General features: G+C 39.6%; 1 protein-coding gene across 1 annotated transcript in view; it reads left to right on the top strand.

Annotated features, from left to right (window-relative positions):
* NAV2 (neuron navigator 2) overlaps nt 1–22,292 on the top strand; it is a 674,749-nt gene extending 652,457 nt beyond the window's left edge. Inside the window, exons 30-40 of the mRNA XM_045013837.1 lie at nt 132–291; nt 778–878; nt 2,281–2,376; nt 2,797–2,965; nt 5,244–5,479; nt 6,505–6,659; nt 7,170–7,241; nt 7,418–7,614; nt 8,046–8,164; nt 17,159–17,362; nt 18,602–22,292. Coding sequence (XP_044869772.1) covers nt 132–291; nt 778–878; nt 2,281–2,376; nt 2,797–2,965; nt 5,244–5,479; nt 6,505–6,659; nt 7,170–7,241; nt 7,418–7,614; nt 8,046–8,164; nt 17,159–17,362; nt 18,602–18,727 — 1,635 coding nt within the window. The 3' untranslated portion in view covers nt 18,728–22,292. The remainder of the gene's footprint in view (nt 1–131; nt 292–777; nt 879–2,280; nt 2,377–2,796; nt 2,966–5,243; nt 5,480–6,504; nt 6,660–7,169; nt 7,242–7,417; nt 7,615–8,045; nt 8,165–17,158; nt 17,363–18,601) is intronic.
* Nucleotides 22,293–23,509: the final 1,217 nt, after the last annotated feature.

A 23,509-nucleotide genomic window follows, 5' to 3' on the forward strand; every position in this document is an offset into this window, starting at 1 on the left:
GTGCATCTTATTAAATATCTGGGGTTTATTCTTTAGATACTTTAGTTAGTTTCTTGAAACGTATACTTGCAGCCACTCATAAATGAATTGAGGTAGCATGTACGTCTTTTCTACTGACTTTTCTTTTCAAGAGCGAGATTGAGAAGTTAAAAGCAGAAAATGACCGGTTGAAGTCTGAAAACCATGGCAGCTGTAGCAGGGCTCAGTCTCAGGTTTCCATTTCATCCTCGCCAAGACAGTCCATGGGTCTTTCGCAGCACAGCCTGAACCTCACAGAGTCTACCAGCCTTGGTGAGCATACTGTGAAAGGCAATGGGCAAGTTTTATCCTGTAGTTGGAATGTTCACTTTGGTTAACCATGAGAAACAAAAGAATAAGGTTTGTTAATGGCTATGGTGTGGATATGTATCAGCCTCTGGGATAAACCCTTCTATTAGGATGTTGTCATACTTCTGCTACACCCTAAAAGCTAGCTTTCCAATTATGACCTCAGCTATACAGAATCATGTTCAGAGCCATTTAATTGTGTACATTTGCTAGCATTATATTTTGTAGGAAGGAAAATATGGGGTAACTGATGGTAATTTTCTGTAACTTTCCCTTTTTGAGAATTGTAAGCAGATTTGGGAGGGATGTCACTAACAATATTCTCACGTTATGCCTCTATGCACGTGAGGTCTAAGCTGTGTTCTGTCACAGTGTAACAAAAATATTGGTGTAATGCTCTTCAATGCTGTCTTGTAAAATTAAGAGACTGTTGATGTTTGCCATTCACAGACATGCTATTAGATGACCCTGGTGATGGCTGTGCCCGGAAGGAAGGAGGCAGGCATGTTAAAATAGTTGTTAACTTTCAGGATGAAATTAAATGGAAGGAGGTGAGTTGTGTTCTATATTAGGCCTCTACACCCTCTCCTCAGCTTTGAAACATAACTGGGTTGGGGCTTGATCCTGAACTCCTGACTTTACTGCTTGATATCTGTTTTGCATTTTTTTTGGCAAATATTTTAAAATTATTTTAGCAATTCTCCAGTTCTCATACTAATTTAGCATTCAAATCATTCTGTTAAGATAGGCAGTAAGAAGAGTGGCCTGCCTAACAGCAAAACTAATGGATCCAGTCTGAGGAGACCCAAAGTTTGTCATTCCATCCCCAAATTGTCTACATTTAAATCAGGGTCACATTTTGAAACTATTCCAGGCTTAAACACCTCTGTCCCCTGACCTCCAGACACACCTGGTTAATTTTAAACTGATTAAACAACAAACACATTTCAAGTCCTTTTAATAAACTTGTAGTGCATGTGTAAATCTGCTAAATTGCATTTACAGAGCACCAATCAAACCAAATCTTTAAGTAGCTGTTCCTTAATAAACACCTATTTGAGGAATAGTTTGTGTCACTCACGCATGCATGTATTATATAGGGTGACATAAGATAAATCAAATAATTGGAGATGCAGCTGAGTCAACAGATCTGCTTTCCATTAAATGCCAAATGTACTTGAATAAATTCTATGGGGAAATTAATTCACCAAGGATGCACCCATGCATAAGCAAATTAACTATAAAAATGATTTGTTTTAATTCTATTTGACTAGACCTGTGTTCATGATCAGAAAAGTAATTAAATAGAAACGGTATCTTATTACACTGATGTGTCTTGGAGTCATATCTGTTGTCTTTAATGACAACAACTATTGTTTCTTCTGTTAGCAGTGCAGATCCCATACAGTTTTTGCAAAACAAGTTGGTTTCTATTCTCCCTTAGACAGTCATGGACAAAATTGTCAGCTAAATTCTCTTAGTATAATCTTTATTGCCAACAGATACAAAGAATCTAACTTGATTTTCAGATCCCCGGTGCAGTTTTCAGAAAAGGGGAGGGGGAAACTTTTTTCACTTGTAAATTGAGCATATTTGATCTGAAAGTTATTGAGAAAATAAATATGATACCACAATCTCAGTTGCTGATTATAATGGCTATAATTTTCTTCTTCTTGCTAAGCTCTACTTCCTGATATTTAAAACTTCTGATGGATTGACTTTTAAGGGCCCTCTATATTAATAACCATTATTTTAATTGTGCATTTAACATTGCAAAGACTATTCAGTAGACTAGGGAGGATTTTGGTATGGTTTTCAAAATTTACCATATGTTATAAAGTAGAGACCAACTATGGTAGAGAGAAACCAGGATTTTAAACAAATCATTTACTTTGGACAGTCTCACATCATTAGCTTTCTTTTCATTTTAATTAATACATTTGTATGCATTAGGATTCCAGACCCCGCCTCTTCCTTATTGGCTGCATTGGAGTCAGTGGCAAGACAAAATGGGATGTACTGGATGGGGTTGTTAGACGGTTATTTAAGGTAAACAGTGACAATTTACTGTGTATTTGAATCTTCCCACTCAATAATAAATGTTTTCATAGTTAACAGTACATCTAACTACAATATCTTATCACCCTCCATGGAGACTTGGATTTGCATATTGGTCTGAATGCAAGCTTGGCTCCAGGGAGCACTGAATTCTAATCTTGGCTCAGACAGACGTGCTGTGTGACTTGGGGCAATTCAGTTAACCTCTTTCTACCTCAACTTCCTTGTTTGTAAAGTAGAGATAACAGTTACCATCCTACTTCAGAGGGATGCTGTGAGGATTAATTAGATAATGTTTGTATAGCACTTTGAAAATGCAAAGCACTACCTAAGTGGTGGTGGTGGTGTGTTGTTATTGTGACATACAACCTTCAGGGCAAGTAGATTTTAGAAGTTATTTTTTCACCCCAGGAATATATCATTCATGTGGATCCAGTGAGTCAGCTAGGATTGAATTCAGACAGTGTTTTGGGATACAACATTGGGGAAATCAAACGCACAAATAGTGCCGAGACACCTGAACTGCTGCCCTGTGGCTATCTGGTTGGCGAAAACAACACCATCTCAGTTACTATCAAAGGTAATTATACTTGATCCATCCATTGTAGTTCTCAGCAATTATATCTGATAATGCCCATGGTTTTAGGAAGCTCAGAGAATCGGAGAAGTTTTATTACATTTCTTTTTCCCTGTCTCTCGCTTTAAGCCACCTGTACCTTACTTCTTCAGTGACATTTGTTAATTTAAGCATTAGACTCTGAAGAGTTTTAGGACATTGGGCCTGTACCCAAATTCAGTATCACTGTATCTGCTTAGTCCTGTAATAGTAGTAATAACAATTGCACTTGCAGCAGATTTCATTCTGGATTCGGAATGCACCTTGGGCCAGACTCTGATACCCTTACTCTTATTGGTTAGCACCTTTCTCCACCAGGGCCCATCAACTTCAGTAAAGGTCCCTCGTTGGGTCACAGGTAGAACCAAGAAAAGATCCCAGGATTCATCGTTTGAACTCCATTGCGTTTGTTCTTTCCTTCCTTCCTTCTTTCTTTAATTGGCTGGGTGGGGGGGGAAGGAAATCTTCTATATTTCTTTTGGTGACTCATTCTGTCCCCTCCCTCTCTTCAGATCTGTGCCATAATCAACTTCCTTCCAGCTGAGGTGAACTGTATGGGAGTCCCTTTATTGGCTGACAGTGCTGCTCATTTAATCAACCAGAGGTGCTGTTAAGCAACAGAAAATGTTCTGTTCCTACCACATAAAGAACTGATCAGGCTTGCTGTCATGAAAAAGAGGGACCCAGGAATGGAATCAATTTCTCTTTCATGGCCCTACACAGCAACAGTACCATTAAGTTACCACCACAGCCTCACCTGTGTAATTTAGCGCTGGTGTGCACTAAAACTTCTGAAGTATGCTTGAACATAATACTGTTTGAAACAGTATTTTGTTAAAGTGCACCAGCAGAGTCTACACGGGCCAATGAATATGCAACACATTAGTGCACTTTAGAAATCACATGCCTGTGAAGCATATCATCCTACAGAGTAGACAAGCCCTTAGTGTTAATATTAGCTGTAAAGTAGGAAAAACATAATCACAAAAATACTGAAAAAGTTCAGTTTATTCAGGTTTATCCAAGAACCAAGACATTCTTCTAAAAGCCCCATAGTACAATTTGAATGAAAATGTTGCTTGAGAACTTGTCATACTAAATAAGCTATATATTCAGCTTGTAATAGCTTTACTTGTTCTTTGTAGACTCATTTATGATATACTTACTTTTTTATTTTAAAAATTCTATTTTAATCAATTTGTGGGAAGCCAGTAATTCATTTATACCTTCCAGATATAGAGCTGTGCATACAAATGTTTGATCTTGTAAGTAATCAGTCAGGTGCTAGCAATTCTCTCAGCCGTTGATGTGCTAACATTCCCTTCCTTCAGTTTATTTTTAAGCTTTATGTGCTTGCCCTGAGCCAGTTCTGCCTAAAGTGACTGCTGACATTGCACAAATGCTCCTCTATGGAAATTTTTATGCCTGAAGCTGTGTCTATCATAATACACAGAAGGAGTTTAATTTCAAATGGTTTGGATGTTTGGTGAAGGCAGGGGGACTTGATGATAGATAGGTTTGTTTTGCAGAGCAAAAATAAATGGCTAAATTCTGGGTAAATGTATCTCTTTCCATGACTGTATTTGACAATGAAATGGCCTGTGAATAGATTTGTCTACAATCGAACTGGAAGCCAGGCTTTTTACCCAGCAGTTCTTGATAGACAAAATAAACTTTCACTGCTCCGTGGTGGAGGAAATCCAAAGAATGGAGATGGCTTATGGGCATATAGTTGAACCAGAAATTATATCTATGGCCATTAGTCCAGGGCAGGACTTAAGCAGCGTAGGCTGTGTTGGCTAGTCTGTGAGCTAGAGAGCCAGGATTGGTCCCAGTAAAGACACTTTGCATTCAATATAACTAACTGATTCATGACTCTTCTCTACCACAAGAGATGCTATAGTGTAGAGAGGAGTCTTCATCTGGGGTAGGGAAGGTTCTGCTTATGACTGGTGTGGGTGGAGTCTGCAACTTCTGAGTGAAGCTTTTGGGTTGTTTCCTGGTATAACTGGCCACAGGGTCTCACACACACACAATCAGATTTTCTATTTTAGAACAGTGCTTTCTTTTACCTTTTAGCTCTAATTTAGTCTAAACTTGGTAGTTGAAATACATACATTTTTCTCAATGGGAACTGATATTTTTGCTACTGAGAGAAAAGTTTAAAACCCCTTTAAAAAAAACTTTTAGCAACTTTAGCAAGGTATGGATCTCCTGAATGATGATGATTTTCTAAATGCAGGTATCTGTGAGAACAGTTTGGACTGTCTGGTGTTTGAGTCACTGATTCCAAAGCCTATACTTCAGCGATATGTCTCTCTCTTAATGGAACATAGACGGATTATCTTGTCTGGGCCAAGTGGCACTGGTAAAACGTACCTAGCAAATCGTCTTTCTGAGTTTATGGTACTTAGAGAGGGCAGAGAGCTGGCTGATGGAGTTATTGCAACCTTCAACGTGGATCATAAGTCCAGTAAGGTGAGGAAATGGAAAGTGTCTTTATAGAAACGCTGCTACTATGTTCCAGAAATGAGGGATTCAGCTGTTAAACTTTAAGTAAATATCAGTAAGCTACTGTGATGTAAAACCTTTGAGAGAGCTATTGGGTGCCTTGAAAAAAAAAGGTAACAGTATAATGCCCCTCTATATTGTATTAACATAAAAGCTAGAGTGGCTATGTGCCTACAGACAATAGCAGCAACATTTTTCTATGTATACCTCTGGTAAGGTTTGTAGGTAAGAAAACAAAGCTGTCCTGCCAACCTATGTATGTGATGGCCTCAGGTGGAGTAGAGAGTTCTTTGGAGCAAAGTGCTGGAAAATGTGGTCACTAGCAACTGATATAATTTGGGGCATCCCGTTTAATGCACACTTTAGAGAAGATGAGAGCAACCTCACCCAAATGTTCAGCATTGGCACTGAACTCATCCTTCTTTCATGCCATCATCCAAGCCATCTAACTTCTGCCTCCGCAAATGAGCATCATGGCCAGGCTCATTCTCTGTGCTGTAGTTAGTGACAGAATGGCAAGAACGTGATCAGACATGGCAAGCATGGGCAGCTGAGGTGCACTGCTCCTTCTGCAACTTTCTCGCCTGCTTACCGAGTATACGGAGATATGAGTAAGTTCTTAAAACATCTCAGTGCTCTGTGTAGCATGGCCAAAACAGTGTAGTGCAAGGTGCTTTAGCAAAAAGGCAGACCATGCCCCCTGGCAACACCCAAATAGGCTTCCCAAACAGAACTCCTGGTACATCTCTGAGTCTGTAACACCCGAAAGTATTCGGATTAAAACAAAAGTTAAAAGTAGAAGTCATATGATTACTCCACTTGGAACAATCTGACCTCTTGTGACTAAAGCAAAGCAGGCTATGTTATATTCTTTATCAGGAGCATTTCTAGAACTGAATCCAACAGTCAAATAGCAAATCGTTTTTCTCTGTTAACTGGGTTTCCAAGGAATAATATGAAAACCAGCTTCCTCTTCTACATATACTTTGCAGGAACTGCGTCAATACTTGTCCAACCTTGCTGACCAATGTAATAGCGAAAATAATGCTGTGGATATGCCTCTTGTCATCATTCTGGACAATTTGCATCATGTTAGCTCCCTAGGAGAGATCTTCAATGGGCTTCTGAACTGCAAGTACCATAAATGGTAATGGGATATTAGACCCACACTTCAAACCCTAAAACAGATCCTTCCACAGAGCCAGACTTATACCCCGATCAATAAAATAAATTCTAGACAACATGTATCAGATAATTTTTGATACTATGATGAGACAGCTAGAACTGATTCTGTACGCAGAGTCTAGTTGCGTAGAACTGTTAAAAATGTATATATGTGTATATATATATGTAATAAAAATGTAGTAAAGTATTTGGGTAAATTGTATTCATCACACACAATAACCCTTGAATATTAAGAACCCAGTTTCAGTGATGGCCTCTATTTTGAGGTGTTAGTTTTGCACCCACAATTAATTGCAGGCACAAAAATGTTATACCTGCAGATAAACTGCACTGGTACACTAGGGGCTGGAGTAAAACTAGCTGAATATTAAGGTTGTAAAGGTCTTAATTTGAAAGTTACTTATTAAATGTGTTTGAATTATTGCCTAGAAATGAGCTTACAAATATTGATTTGTTCAATGTTTTCTCATAGTCCTTACATTATTGGCACAATGAACCAGGCCACATCCTCAACACCTAACCTTCAACTACACCACAATTTCAGGTACTGTATGTAAGTTGCCAAATTACCTGATGGTTATGGTTCTACTGCTTAGCTGAGAATATAAAGAGAATATCAGCTAGATAGGATGAACAAAACCCACTCAGGACCTACCCTGTCATTTTACTACTCTCTAGAATAACAGGTAAATCTCTGACACTTCTCTTCTTCTGCTTTAGATGGGTGCTATGTGCTAACCACACTGAGCCAGTCAAGGGCTTTCTTGGTCGTTTCCTGAGACGAAAACTAATTGAAACAGAAATCAGTGGTAGGATGAGAAATGCAGAACTGGTTAAAATCATTGACTGGATTCCCAAGGTCTGGCAGCATCTCAACAAATTCTTGGAGGCTCACAGTTCCTCTGATGTTACTATTGGTGAGAACTGAGAATTCGCATTCTAGCACCAAAGCATCCCCTGGCGTTCCTGAGAGGATAGATTCCTCATACTCCGCTGGAATTAAAGATCCACTGGGGGGAAATGATATATAAAAGCCACATTTTTAGACTGACCATGCTATCAAGCAAAACTGTACCAAGGGTTCATAATAAATAGATTGTAGACATAAAGGAGTTTTTAAAATTCTGTTTGTGAACTCTGTAATTGATTCCTTCTTGAATGCAATACAGTATTGAGGTAATTCAGGGACTTTCAAATTATCTCAAAAAGAGCAGCTGCTGACATTTGTACGTCTCTTCTCACCTCTTAAGTTACAATCTCCAAAGAATTTAGAGTTGGTGTTTGATATTGCTTTTGAATTGACTGCTGCAAACCATGTTAATGATGAGACTTTCATTTCCCCTTCCAGGTCCACGGCTCTTCCTCTCTTGTCCAATAGACGTGGATGGTTCTAGGGTCTGGTTTACTGATTTGTGGAACTACTCTATTATCCCATATCTTTTGGAGGCAGTCAGAGAAGGACTACAGGTGAGGAAGTCAAATGTGAAACCTGAATAGGGTTTCTGTCTAAATAGCAAGGAGATACCGGATGCAATAGAACCACAGTAACACTTTCCTCTAGAAACTACTTGAGATTTAGGGTAAAATTTTAAAAAATGATTTAGGCATTAGGAGCCTAAATCCCTTTTGAGTTTCAATGAGAATTAGGCTTCTGAGTGCCCTAAACCATTTTTGAAAATGGGACTTAGGTTTTTAAGTTTTTTAAGCACGTTTGAAAATGTTACCCCACATCTAAAATGCCATGCTTGAAAGCATTCATTTACAGTATTATCCCTAATTTTCCTTCTTAAAACTACATGTGAATTTGCAGTATGTTTACAGTGGCCAATGAACTCGCAATCTTTAGCTATCTGTCAGCAGAGAAACTAAACAGCATGGGGAGAGATTTATTGGACAAATGTTAGGATCGTTCTCACAGGCACTTTGTCTATTTTTTTCTCAGTCCAGGTGATGAAATATTGATTGAATTTTTTGCAGTGCCTCCAGGGTCTGTAAATAAACCTTGATTAACTCAAATTTTAGCAGAGTTATTGAACTGCCTGCACTTAGCATTTGATTAAAAATTCAGGTTCTCCGTCAGTTTTAGAAAGCTGGGATAGTACTGGCACTTTTACCTTTTATGGGAGCCAGCATGTCTATGGCTAGAGCAGGGGGGTTGGAGTCAGGAGATACAATTCAGTTCAAGATTGCTACTGACTTGCTGTGTGGCCTTGGAAAAAGAACTTGATCTCTTTGTACTTCAATTCCCTATTCACAAAGTAGTTATAATAAAATACCTGCCTCACCCGGGTGTCATGGCATTTATCTAATTAATGGTAGTAAAGTTTTATGGGTGATTGTTTGACAGTAATTGTTCCACAGAACAAGCTTTTTATTAAAAATAATCAAACTCATTGCATTTAAATTTCATGGAACAATTTACAGATGTTTTGCTGGCTAAGATAATTTTTAGGATGTCAGTGGCCCTGTACTCTTCCCCTGCCCCTCCCAACTTTCAAAATAAAAATCAGCACAGTCACATTAAAACCAAGAGGGATGGCAACCCTAGGTTTTCCATGTTCATAGATCTGATCTGGATTGCTTGGTAAGGTGAGCTCATTTGAACGTGTGTTTTAATACACCAAGGTCCTACATCTAGGAACAAAGAATGTAGGTCACACAAAATGGCAGACAGTATCCTGAAAAGGTTTTAGGAGCAATGGTAGATAATCAGCTGAACACCAGCACCCAATGCAATACTATAGCTAATAAGGTGAACATGATCCTTGGAGGCATCAGCAGGAGACTATCAAGTAGGAGTTGGGAGGTGGCATCACCTCCCAGTACAGCATTAGCAAGTTCATTGCTGCAATATTGTGTGAAGTTCTCGTGTCCACATTTCAAATAGGATATTGAAAAATTGGAAAGGGTTCAGAAAACAGCTACATGAATGATTTAAAGTCAGGAAAACATGCTTTATAGTGAGAGACTTGAGAAGCTCAATCTATTTAGTTAATCCTAAAGAAGGTTAAGAGATAATTTGATCATGGTTTACAAGTATCTACATGGGGAAGGGTTTTCTGGTAGTAGATGGCTCTTTAATCTAGCAGAAAAAGGCATAATGAGATCTAATGGCTGGAAGTTGGAGTTAGACACATTCAGACAAGTAACCAGGCACAAATTTTTAACAGTGAGAGTTGGAAAAATGTAATCTAGGGATATGGTGGATTCCCTGCCACTTGAAGTTTCTAAATCAAGACTGGATATCTTTCTAAAAGGTATACTGGAGCTCAAACAGAAATTATGCGCTGGATACAGAAATTATTAGGCCAGAGTCTATGGCCTGTGTTATGGAGCAGGTCAGACTAAGCCCTGGTCTACACTAAGGTCGGGGGTCGAACTAGGGTACGCGAATTCAGCTACGTGAATAACGTAGCTGAATTCGAACTACCCTAGTTCGACTTACTTACCCGTCCAGACGCCGCGGAAGCGAACTCCGCGGCTCCAAGGTCGACTCCGGCAACTCCTCCTGCCGCGGTGGAGTACCGGAGTTCGAACTAGCGCTTCTGGGGTTCGAACTATCGCGTCTAGATCAGACGCGATAGTTCGAACTCCGAGCAGTCGAAGTCGCCGCGTCGACCCAGCAGGTAAGTGTAAACGTGGCCTTAGTGATCCTAATGGTCCCTTCTGGCCTTAAAATTTAGAGTGAAAAGTAAAATTACATGTAACACTTGTTAAGAATCATTGTTTCAGTTTTCCTTAATGGTGACCTTCCTTTTTATTCTACTTCATGATGTATAAAGAAAGAATGGTTTGTGTTTAAAAATGATAAAATAGTAGCATTTTTTCTGGTGAAATGTCATCTCTATATTAGAGAGTCAGTTCTCATCTGTATTGGAAGACTGATTCTGTGGCAACTGGAGAATTAGTGAAGTCATGACACCACAATAGACTGAAAACAAAGTAATTGACAGGAAGAAGGATTTTTAGTTGTACTGCCTAAAACTTAGGTTTAATTGTTAACATACATTTAACTCCAGTGCCTGAAAAACACTGCAGAGAATGCTGCTGTTAAAGATTCAACACAACTGGCCCTTTGCTGAAGATGAGAAAAAGCTCCAACTACCCACCTGAATCCCTCAACAAATTTTTTGTCCAAACTACAGAAGACCAGACTTTTATTATTTATCTTTTAATTTTATATTAAATATTTAATTTAATATTGTTTATTATTAACTTTTATTATTTATCATTTTACTGTGGTAGCTCCTAGAGGCCTTGAGCACATTGGAGACAATAGTTATAGGGGAGGGATAGCTTGGTGGTTTGAGCATTGGCCCGCTAAACCCAGGGTTGTGAGTTCAATCCTTGAGGGGGCCACATAGGGAGCTGGGGCAAAAATCAGTACTTGGTCCTGCTAGTGAAGGCAGGGGGCTGGACTTGATGGCCTTTCAAGGACCCTTCCAGTTCTAGGAGATTGGTATATCTCCAATTATTATTTTTTATTTATTACTGTGAAGTATGTGATAATCTCTGCCCTTTGCTTATTTGATATTCCTGATACTTCTAAGATAAAAAACAAACAGACTAAAGGAACTTAAAAAACAAATTTCTTTGTACCTCCCAAAGAAGGGGAAAAAATCAGGTAGCGCAATCTCTTCTTAAAATATCCTTTACAGGTCATCTTTAAAGCAGGAGAGTGGGAGCCAGTAGAACAGCTTTTTGTCTTTGGACAGGTGACTTAACCTGTATGTGCCTCAGTTTTTTAATCAATAAAATGGGATCACAATATTCACATAGGTTGCGAGGCTGCCTCTACTGTACCTTGAGTGATTCAAATCAGAGTTGTGTAAAGCATTGGAGCATTTGAAAAATGAAGAGAGAATAGTCAAACCTTCCTCCTTCCTGTTTTTGTTTTGGTTGTGCATGCTATTTATGGCCCCTTACAGTCGCTTACCAAGACTAAGGGTTTCCATTTCCTTGCTTTTGGCTTCAGTGTCTTTTTGTCTAGCTTCCTGATTTCTTTTGAAACCCTTATGATGTTGAGCTTAATTATATTACTTAATGGCTCAGCTTACTCCAAACTTTTGTTTCCCTGTGTCTGAGGATATGAATTATGACTGCAAGCCTCAGAAAATAGACAAGATTGTTGTAATAGTCACAGAGTTTAAGGCCAGAAGGGGCCATCAGGTCATCTAATCTGACCTCCTGTACAGCACAGACCACCAGCGCCACCCAGCACCTGCACACTAAACCCAACAACCGAAATTAGAACAAAGTATTAAAGCCTACAGGAGACTAGACTTTTGCATGCCACAAGGATCACCAGTGTCCACAGCCTCTGCAGTGGCAGGAAAATGATTAAATGAGAGAATCCCAGATGATCCTGGCAAGTGACCCACACCCACATGCTGCAGAGGAAGGTGAAAAAACCCTAAGGTCACTGACAAACTGACCTGGGGGAAATTCCTTCTGCACCCCACTTATGACAATCAGACCCTGAGCATGAACCAGCCAGCCAAGCACAGGAGAGACAGAAAGCTCAGTGCTGCCTCAGAGCCTTGGCACATCCTGGTCCCCTCTACAGCTGTGGCCATTTCAGAATACATTTGAGGAATGGGGGGTGGAGAATCTTTTCCTGACCCATGCAGGTGGCCAGCTGAAGCCCTGAAGCATGAGTTTTTAGGAACATAAGGCATGAACTGGAAGTGAGCCCCAGAGGTACTGAGTCCTGCCCTTCACCATCACAAGCAACCCTGTCATACAATCACACTCATAAATGTGTCCTGGTCTCTCTCAAAACTAATTAAGTTGTTTACCCCCACATCTCCTGTTGAGCAGCTTTTCCAGAACCTCGCTCTTCAGAGGGTGAGAAATCCTCTTCTACTTCCCAGCCCGCATTTTCAGAGCCAATTTATACCCATGTGTTCTTGTGGAAAAAAATGGTGCTAGAAATGTATATTTGACTCTGGCATCTGTCTTTCCCCCATACCCACAAGTGCTCCTTTCTGAACACATCTTGTTACGTGGAACCACTATCAGAAAGGAACAGCGAAGTCCTGATTTCAGTCCAGTCCCTGTGATTTATGGGGCTGGACATGGCCTGAATTAATACTGTGTTTGTATTGCTATTTAAAGACACATTGTGGGTGAAAGGCATGTGGGCCAAGTGGATCCTTTTAGCGACTGTTCCCATTGAACTTGCTGAGTCTTGATTTTGGCTCTGTACCCTAAAGCAGGGATGTGAAAGTGTGAAAATCCATCTCTCTCCCTCCTGTTCTTGTTATAGGCCACAGCTAGAGCAAATAGGAGGTCCCAGAATGCCTGCTTCCTGCCAGTCTGGTACATGCTTTTATGCTTTATCTTTGGCGCTTGTGCATGTTAACTAGGAACTGCCACCTTCTAATATGCACAGGGGGAACATTCCTAGTCACTCTGCAGGGTGAGCATCTGCAAGGGTTGCAGGAAGAAAACGTTAGTTTCTGTCCTGAGTTTGCTGGAGATATGTTTTTCTTCTTTTCATCCCAAAGCATATTCGCAGACACAGGGAGAAGTACAACATTGCCATTCATTCCTATCTATGGCTCATTAAGCCAAACCTTGTTATGTCCTTGCATACAATGTCCCACCATCTAGTTGGTGATCAGCCTCTAGGTCTGTCTGACTTTGGTTGTGTTTGCATTATTTTCTTTGGCATCTTATCTCTTTGTCTTCTGAGCATCCCTACCATCATAATCCTTTTTTATTGCAGCCAATCCCATATCCTAATTTCACATCCTACTCTCCTTCTAACTTCTTTTGTTGTCTTAAAATCATTCAGTTTTGCAGATTCCCTCATCTTTACTGCCCCCAGCCTTCTGCCTGTTTCATTTAAAGCATCTGCTTTCAGATCATAGAGTAATACTATTAGTACACTGGTTTGGTAGCACACTGGAGATATGGTAGTTACTTAAATAGGAAATGCACTTACTATATAACTATTTTTCAGAGCTGGACTAGGAATTAATGGAAACATTTGTCTTTTTCAGTAGTCAGGAGCCTTATGTAGAGTTTACAAATCTCTCCACTTCTTAGCAGCTGTAATGAATGTTCCATATGTTGGGGAAACAGATTTAAATAGTAGATCCAGTTTACCACAACTTACAGTGAAACCTAACTAAATGATTATGAAGAATATTTTCTTTTTGGGAAGGGAAAGATGGATTTAAGACTGACTGGCACCACCTACTGGACAACTGTGCCAACTCATTTGATCACTTGGGCATAATTTCAGAATGGAATAAATGTTAACATTTAAAGCAATTAATCATTGCATAATTTCTGAATCTGCACTTTGCTGCCATATACATAAAAATCTATATTTATATACACCACCATTGCACATAAACTTTAAACTCCTCAGTGGCTCCAGTGGAATAAGCCACTTGGCTCATATAATTTGGTAGGATCAGAATCTTCCAGGAAGGAATTAGTCTGTTTTGCTATATATGTATCTTTGTAACAAAGTCTCCTGTTATGTGATGTTTCTGTGGAGTTTGTTGTGTTTCTTTCTGTATTTATTCAGGGCACCATTCAGCCACCCTTACTCAGACTGAGTAGTGCCTTACTCCATGAGTAGTCTATTTTTGTGATGTTCCTTCAGTCTGCAGAATCAGTAACAGAACTGGGCTTTGGCTATTAATCTTCCTGATCTAATTCACCATCACAAACACAAGCAAAAATTTGAGAAAACATTTCTCAGATAATAATGATGTTCCCTTTAAGTACATTAATCTCAGTAAGCACATTTGTTTCATTGGAAGCTTATTTTAATCATTGTGCTGTTTCTTCCACATAGCTAATGGCATTCAGACACTATTGTCTTGGTGCATAGTTGGTGCTAACACTCCTCATCGGCATCCAGGAGAACTACATTTGATTCTCTAACCAGGCCACTGGTTGGGACTGTGGAAGCCAGTAAATAATTAACAAGGATTTGAAGAAATCTTAATGAATGTTAGTTAGCAAGAGTCAGGCCATACTGTAACCTTAATGACGTAAGACTTGTAGGAGCAAAGATAGTGCGAGGCGACAGGACAGGAACTGTGTACAAAGTTATTACGACCTTGCAATCACTAACCAAAATGCAGGCTTGCTTTTTCTAGGATTGAGACAAATAAGATAAGCCTTTTTGCTATGTATAAACAAAATGTAGTTGTTGCTTTTTACTGTCTGTATTATTGTTAGAAATTGTCTGTAAAAGGTATAAAGGCTTGCTGTGATTGTTTACCAGTTGAGAGACCTGTCCAGGACTGGGGTGACCCTGTGTCCTATGGCACTCTCTCCCTCCATGGTAATTACTGGAGAAATTAAGTATTTGGTTTTGCTGCACCCAAACAAAAAGCGAGAACTGAGTTTTTCTTCGACAGGACCATTCTTTTTGGATTGTTCTGGAGGCAGCATGCTGGACTAGGAGGGGAGTAGTTGTCTGTTGCTCCCAGTGCCATCGACAGTAATAACCAATATAAGAAATAGCACTGATAGGCTTCTGAGTTTGCCCTAACGAGCCCTACTTGGCCAGCAGCCTCAATGATAGATAAGTGGGTGGAAGTTGGAGGAAACTGAGCTATTCTTGAGCTCTGAAAAAGTTGGCAAATCCCTTTATCCTCACCACTTCTGCTAAAGGAAAGGTACTTCCTCTTTATAGGAGCTGTTTAGTCACGGAACAGCTTTTGTGACAGTTATGAAGTAGCTTTCTCATTCAGATATTTTTAAGTCTTTCGTTTCCAAAATTGTCAGAGGAGTATGTTTGTCCAGAAATGCATGGAAAATCTGTGGTCTTGATTTTTCTCCTCACTTATCCCAGTGTAAATTGGGAATAACTGCACTGAAGTTAGTGTGTGGAACTGGTGTATTAGTCTCTCTGTCTCTTTCCTCATTCATTCCTCTCCAGTTTCACCTATTAGCGCTTAATATATGGGGTTGTCGATCATTGCTACTTTCCAGACTATGATATGAAAACCAACAAATTAATCTCAAAATGATATTTTACTTTATGTCTTGGTTGGTTGTGAGGAAGTCTGTTCAAGACTGTAATTATTTTCTGGAAAAATACATTTAAAAACTCAATGTTGGGTGGGGATAGACTCTGAGAGACAGAATGCTGACTGAGGATGTAGGTGCCAGGACTTCAGGAATTCGGCTTCAATTGAGCTTTCTAAGAGCATTAGGGAGAATGGGTTCATGGCTAAATATCCTTTTTTGGCTTACTTTTGCATTCTGTATTGTAAACATTCTTGGGTTGAGGCTTTGTTCAGATGTCTGGAGAATAATCTAAAATGAGAGCGTTGGGATTAATCTGGGAGAATCTCACAGCTCGGTTGCTTTTCAGCTTTCTAAAATACCAACATCAACCATTTCCGTGTGTGGAAACACATTTGCCTTCATCATAAAAAGTGTTCTTAATGTCAATAAAGGGATTTGGGGTGAGGGTTAGCACTGAGTTATACCCCGTGGATCAAAGGCATTCAGATGTTCTCATAATACAACCGTGACCTCCTACTGTGTCTTATTGCTTCACTCATCACTGTACACCATAAAGGGGAGTATAAATCCTTTGAGCTCAAGTAACAAAGAGCAGCTACTGAAATCCAGTTCCTGAAGGGCAGTCAGCCTAGAGCGCCCTATAGCAGAAGTGAAAACCTGAAGATCTCTTTTCATTTGGCGTCTGCTTTTGCAACCCATTTGGCTCAACAGTGAGTTTTCATCTAATGAAAACTAAGAGAATAGATCAAAGAGCGTTTATTTAAAAATAAAACAAATGCTATAACTCAGCCGCACTGGCTGTGTTTTCCTGACCATTATGTTCAAATCAAAACACCTTTCTGGAGGTGTGTGTGTTTCGAGGCTGATCACACAGAGCCAGGTTCTGCTGGCACTCTAGCTAGTGTGAGCACAGAGAAAGTCCAAAAGTCCGTTGACTTCCAAAAGTATTTCTTTGGCATTCATCCCCATAGTTTCTGATTAAAGGCATTGAGCAGCTACACTTGTATGCTCTAGCAACATACTGCAACTTCTTGGTGACTTTGAAAGCAAATATTTGGTATCCTCCTGCAGGCAGGATGTGTACACTAGTGACTTGGATTTTGAATTTTGCTTATTTAGTCCAAAAGAAATAGGAACAGAGAAGTGGTGCACTCAATGTCTGAAGCAAGATTGTTTGTTCTCAGGTTCCCTTTCTCCCCAGTTGATGGCAGATTAAGAGGGTTTGTGGTCTCAAAGGAAATGCTCAGCCTCCTCTGAGTCAGTTACCATTACATAGCTAGAACTTCAAAGTCAGAGTAAGAAGGATGAAAGTCACACCCTGTTTGGCCAGCCTTCATTCAGAGTGTTTTCTACACTGGGAGAACCATGACACAAAAGTTCACTTTGATGAGACTAAAGTAGTAGATCCCATTATATTACAGACATATGTTAAGAGATGCATTTGCTCTTGTTTTCTAGTTGTATGGAAGGAGAGCTCCCTGGGAGGATCCAGCCAAATGGGTAATGGACACGTATCCCTGGGCAGCCACCCCACAGCACCACGAGTGGCCTCCGTTGCTGCAGCTGCGGCCTGAAGATGTTGGATTTGATGGGTACTCAATGCCACGGGATGGTTCAACTAGCAAACAAGTTCCCCCGAGTGATGCTGAAGGAGATCCTCTGGTGAGTTCTCTCATCTACAGCTCCAGAGCTAATTAGGATAAACTGTACTTGCTAGGGGGAAAGACAAATAGGAGTGAAAGAGTAAGTGACAAGTTAAGAGTGTTAAATGTTTTAGAATTACAAGGAAATGTTTCTTGCCACAGAGGACAGTCAGCCTGTGGAATGCACTACCACAGGAGACCAGTGTCAGGTGTAATTCTGCCAGATACAATGAAGGAGAATACTCAGATCTCCTAGTTGTGAGAGTGTAGCTGAAATGGCTATAAGAATATGAAGGAAATTTCGTCCACCTCATGTAAAACTCTGCACAATAAACTAGATGCCTTTTGCATTTTTCTGGTGTTTGTGTGTATATATAAAGTATGCAAATACATTATTTAATAGAACACATTAATATAATGTTGTGGAAATTCTTGACCTAACCTGCCCGGCCAGGATCACATGATAGCCATGTCAACTATGATATTGAGCTGTTTTTCTGGTTCAGTTGCTGCGTGAAAATTGAGGCTTACATAATTGGTGTCTAATTTATTAATCAGCAAATAGCATGCAAGTGTATGGAAACCAAGATTTTAAACATTGTACACAATATATACAATAGTTTAAGCTTTGGATTTGCTTGCTAATGCACATTTTAATATAAGCCTGATGGTAACACTAGTTCATGCAGCTTTCTTCCTGGTGAAAACAGTTATTGCAATAATTGCTTGTTACTCTTAAATTATTGTTTGGAATCATGTACATCTCCAAAATAAGTTGGGTGTATTGAAGAATCACCTTACATTTCCACTATGTTATGCACACATTCACAGAGATGTTATCATCTGTTGTCTAATTTAATAGATCTCTTTTTCTGACCTGTTTCTAGAAATACAGAATTCTAGTTAATGTATATTAACACTGGTTAGTGCGAGTGGCTGGGAATAAGGAGCTGTGGAATCTTTATAGCTCTTCCACTGACTTTGTGTGTGACCTAGAACAAGTCATTTAACCGCTCTGCGTTTCAGTCTCTCATAGGAGGAGTGTAATAACAACTGCCCATCTCACGGAGTGCTGTGAGAATTGCTTTACATTGGGTATCCAGTTTGAGAGTCTCGGAAATAAATATCCCAGTTTTCCCCTCTCTCTTGCACTGGTTTCACATGAGTGATGTGAGTGCAAATATGACTGTTTTATAGTATTAAGATTCTTTCGTCTCAGCAGACAAATAACCCTTAGCCCTTTTCCGCGCTTTCTTAGATGAACATGCTAATGAGACTGCAAGAGGCAGCCAACTATTCGAGCCCCCAGAGTTATGACAGCGACTCCAACAGCAACAGCCATCATGATGACATCCTTGACTCATCCTTGGAGTCGACGTTGTGATCTTCAGCAGACAGAAAACAGGCGGTTTCCCACTGTCCCTCTCCTACTTTACAAGACTCTTTATCACAAACTAATGAAGATGACTTGTTACTGGACTGGGCAGATGTCTCAGTATTAGAGCTGCAAGAACAAGACACTTTATTTGAGTCAGTCTTGAATGTGGGTGCAGGTAACCCAAACAACTTTTGTACTGTTTTCTTTTTACAATGATAAGAACTGCACTATGTCTTTGTTTTGTTCTGTTTAGTTACTGTAAGCCCTCATGCCTAAGATACTGAAGACATTTAAAAAAACAAAACACTTCACAGCTATGAAACAAACAGCATTGTGCCATGTACTGTCCAGAAGGAGAGGGGAGGGATGTTTATTGCCTATGTTGCTTCTGACCAAACACATTTGGGTGAGGGCTGGATTTCTACTAATCAGCTTTGCAGACTAACCTTAGCTGCGGATAGTTCTGGTGCTATAATATATTGCTTGCCTTGGTAATAATGGTCCATAAAAGGCAAAGCTGCAAGACAGGGAAATTTAAAGTAAATATTAAAATAAAAAAAAGCTGCTCTTCTTGCCAGTCTGAGACCTTGGCTTGCTTTCCTCTATTTCACCATGTGTTTATAGAGATTTACAGATATATAAATAGAAATATATGTACAGTCTAAACAAATCAGGTTTTTTTTCAAACACTGTGTAACAAACCATCCTACAGAATTTTAAACACCAAGTACCTGTTTGATATTCAGGGCTTGATTCTCCTCTTTCTTACACCAGTAAAACTCCACTGACTGTAGTAGAGCTACTCCTGCTTTACACTGGTGTAAGTGAGCAAAATTCACTCCTCTGCACAGGGCCTATGCCGCATTTAAATGCCATCGCTTAAGTGGAACTTCATAGGCGCATAGGTTCTCTGTTCACCCTATGGATGGGGGTGAATTTCACCCAATTAGGGTATAGTCAGGCCTTCAGTTTTTACCCTTTGTATTAGAATTTTATAGCTGTTTTCTAAGACTTTTTTGTCAGGGATTTCTCTCTCTGACCATTACAACTGCAAAAGGGGTTCATTAAAGCTCAGCTCTGCAGGCAGTCTGCTGCTACTCTGGTAACATCATTTAGTCTTGTTTGGTTTTTAAATAGCAGAAAGTAGTGTTTTGGCAGTTCATCAAAACTGTCTTATCCAGGTCTTAAAAGGGGCGGTGTGTGTGTGTGTGTGTGTGTGTGTGTGTGTGTGTGTGTGTGTGTGTAGTATCTCTTTAAAGTTTAAAAGTTGCTCATGGGTTATGGCTGAGCTGTGAACCTGGTTCTCTATTTCTCCTCCTCCTCTCCACACGCACACAATACAGTTTCAGTATTAAGGCTTGTACTTCTGTTGAGGAGCAAGAACACCTCACAAAGAATTGCACTTTCCTTTCCTTGGGAGCAAATACGTTCAATAAAGCCACCACACATCAGCTGTCTCAGGCTGTACTCAGCAAGAACCGCAGTCCTCAACATTGATCTGTACAAGCCTTTCCAGCTCTATTTCGGTGCTGAATTTTTAAAGCGATGCCTTACTTATTTTGTACTAATTGTATTAATTACATTAGTGCTGTATATTATGGGGTTTTATGTAAGTAAACAGGGCTAAAGAAGTCATCTCTTGGAATATAACAACAAATTTGCTGTGAATATTGTTTGTGTGAAATATTAGATTTTGTTTAAATGTGACGGTAACAAAAGGAGGGAAATGAGATAACCTTTCAGGTTCATATCAATCTGCAGCTAATAGGTCATTGGATAGCTGTTTATTCAATGCAAGAAAAAAAAATAAAAGCTTTTCTATGATGAAAAATGCCATCGCTACTAAACTACAGAAAAGCGATTGCTGTTTTTTTCAGTGTACAGGTAGAAAACTTATTACAAACACTTTTTTTTAAGAGCTTGTTAATCCTTCTGGGTTTAAAATAATGTAACAGACACAAGTTCATGCTTCTGTGACTCAGTTTGAATGGATAATTTTATTATCCCTCATGACTTTCTACTATCTGTGACTTGACTGTAGTTACTTTTTTGTCTTTATCCAATGAGAGCTGGTCGTGAATCGGCTCCCATTACAGCTTTCAAGTCTTGTTGATCTTTTTCAAAAAAGAAATTGTAAAAGAATAAGTAAAATATTTTAATGACGGGGAGGGGAAAATCCCCTGAGCTGGTATCACTGCTTTAACCTCGCTGAACTCTAATTTAGATTGTATCATTTAAATGAAAGGCAAAGTGTTACTCAACCAACCTTATTAAACCAGATCTTCTTACTGTAAAATGAGCTACACTTATATGGAATCATATGCAGCGCGTGCTGATGAGTTAGAGTGATTCATTTCTCAGCAATCTGACAATTCTGCTTCCCAGCACTGACTTTACCTGCTACTACTGTGAATCTGGATAGAGACTGAATACCTGAACCTGAGACTGATCCCATGCAAGTAGACCCTTGTGCCTGGGTGGATCGGTTTGCAGGACAGAGCCTAAACTGACTTAACATCACAGCATTTCTCAGCAAACTTTTAACTGAACCCTACAAATACATTTGAAATTGTCAGATAATTTTTTGTTTTTAATCCTGTGTTCAGATGCAGGAAAGGGGTTCTATCTATCTGCTCCTCTCTGATTGACAACAATTTGGGGTACTGTAAAGGAGGCGACTTTGAGTAGGTTAGTCATTTTAGTCTTCACAAAACTCAGTGTCCTTTCTGAAACTTCGGGAAGCAGGGTTACCTGTTATGCACATTTCTTATCTTCATCCTGATTTCACTATAGTTTAGTAAACTTTGTTTTTCATTAATTTGTTCTCATTTTAAGGCTTTGTCCAAAATGCTTCCAATTTTTTTGCCTTTTTTTCTACAAAGTTGGCTTGTTTTTTAAAAAAAAAAACAAAAACAAAAAAACACAAGATTCTATGCAACATTCATGTTGAGTTATAAATTGGAAGCTTAAACCATTTCTTTTCCTTCAGAACTGCCAAGAATTGTACAGGCCATAACTGAAACATGGAGACAGTTTTAGTTGAGGGTGGGTTTGGCTAGCTTTTTTTTTTTTTGTACATTTTGGAAGAAAAAACTATTTCATTGTTGATGCTTAACTTCGATATTATGTGTATTGAATCTTGTCTAAATGTGGCAATTCTTTCAAGAAAAACAAAAAACAAAAAAAAAGTCTTTGTGGATATTAAATGGAAGGTTGCTGTTTTGATCTAGTTGTTTCCAGTGGAACAGTTTATGAAATATGTTCTATAAGATGTACATTTTTTCACTGTAACATAGAAATGTAAATATTTGATTAAAAGTGCTGCATTTTGATGAATTTTTTCTAGCCATTTTTAAAGAGAAAACTAGGAATTGAGTATTTTGTGTACGGTATGATGTTTGCCATCTGTTCCCCTCCCTATTTAATTTTCAGTTGTCATTTAGGATTGGAATTTGCAAATGGTCTGTTTAAGATCATGGCCCCCACCCCAGTGTCATGGAAAATAAAGCTGATGATTGTACCAGTCTTAAATTATTCATGATTCAATAAAATTGATACTTATTTATTCAGATTTGTGGTTTTGCTGCAATTTTGTGCCATGTTGATCAAGTGTATCTGTTTAGTATACTGGCGTTTGGGCTTTTTAGTTCTTTAAAATACATTTATTTTAGTGCTTGTGAAAGAATGCTGGCTCGACAGCCCTCTAGACTGAAGCCCCTGTGTCCACAGAACAAGGAAGTGGAAATGAAGCTTTTAGTCCATTTCTCTGAGTATAGTAACATGCCAAGCTTCATAAGGGCTTGTCTACACAGGGAAATTTGCCAGGAGAACTATACCATGGCCCAAGGACTATTCACTGTGCCATGGACCTAGCAAGAAAATAACTCTATAGAATGGTGGTTAGGCCACTCTAGGATGTAAGAGGTTCAAGTCCCTGCTCCATTGATTTTATTTATAAAAAATTGAACAGGAAAGACTGAAGCTGTGTCTGTGCTACAGTTTGGTCAACATAAGTTACATCAGTTTAGAGCTGCCAACTTTTTTATATCGCTCAGGCATGTGGGGTGCTTGTGTCGGCACTGCGTGTCCTCACCACAGCTGGTTGGGTCAATAGACGATACGGTAGGTATACCAGTGTACCTCACGTCACCATCCAGCGCTATGCTTCATGGGACATTTTCACAGTGCGCTGAGGGACACCAGCAAGTCAGCCAGGTCAAATCCCTCAATCTCTCTTTTTCCGTCCCATAATTTTCATACCACTTTTAAAATTCCTACATGCCACTTTTTGAAACTTCAGCATGTACAACTACAACCAAGTGTGCAAGGAGGAAGATGAGCTTCTCACGGATGATGAGTGGATGATGGACACAGTGAATAAAAGTGTTAGGTGGTTGCTGGCCTTCGCACAGCAACTCCACATGGTGAATAGGAGCTTCTGGGCCTGAGAAATGAGCGCAGATTGTTGGGTGGCATTGTAATGCAGGTTTGGGATGACAAGCATTGGTTGCAGAACTTTTGGATGCAAAAGCCCACATTCCTGCATCTGTGTGCCGAGCTTGCCCCAGCCCTGCAGTGCAGAGACGTTACAGCAGCATTGGCAGTGTAAAAGCGAGTGGTGAGCGTGCTGTGGAACTTTGCACAGGTACATTGCTATTGACCAGTGGGGAATCAGTTCAGAACTGGAAAAATCCACAGTGTGGGGGCCAATGGCATCCAAGTGTGCAAGGCCATCAAGTGTATCCTGCTCTGCAGGAAGTAGTAGCTGGATTTGAAGCAATGGGGTTC

This window comes from Mauremys mutica, chromosome 4, assembly GCF_020497125.1.
Source record: "Mauremys mutica isolate MM-2020 ecotype Southern chromosome 4, ASM2049712v1, whole genome shotgun sequence".
NCBI lineage: Eukaryota > Metazoa > Chordata > Testudines > Geoemydidae > Mauremys > Mauremys mutica.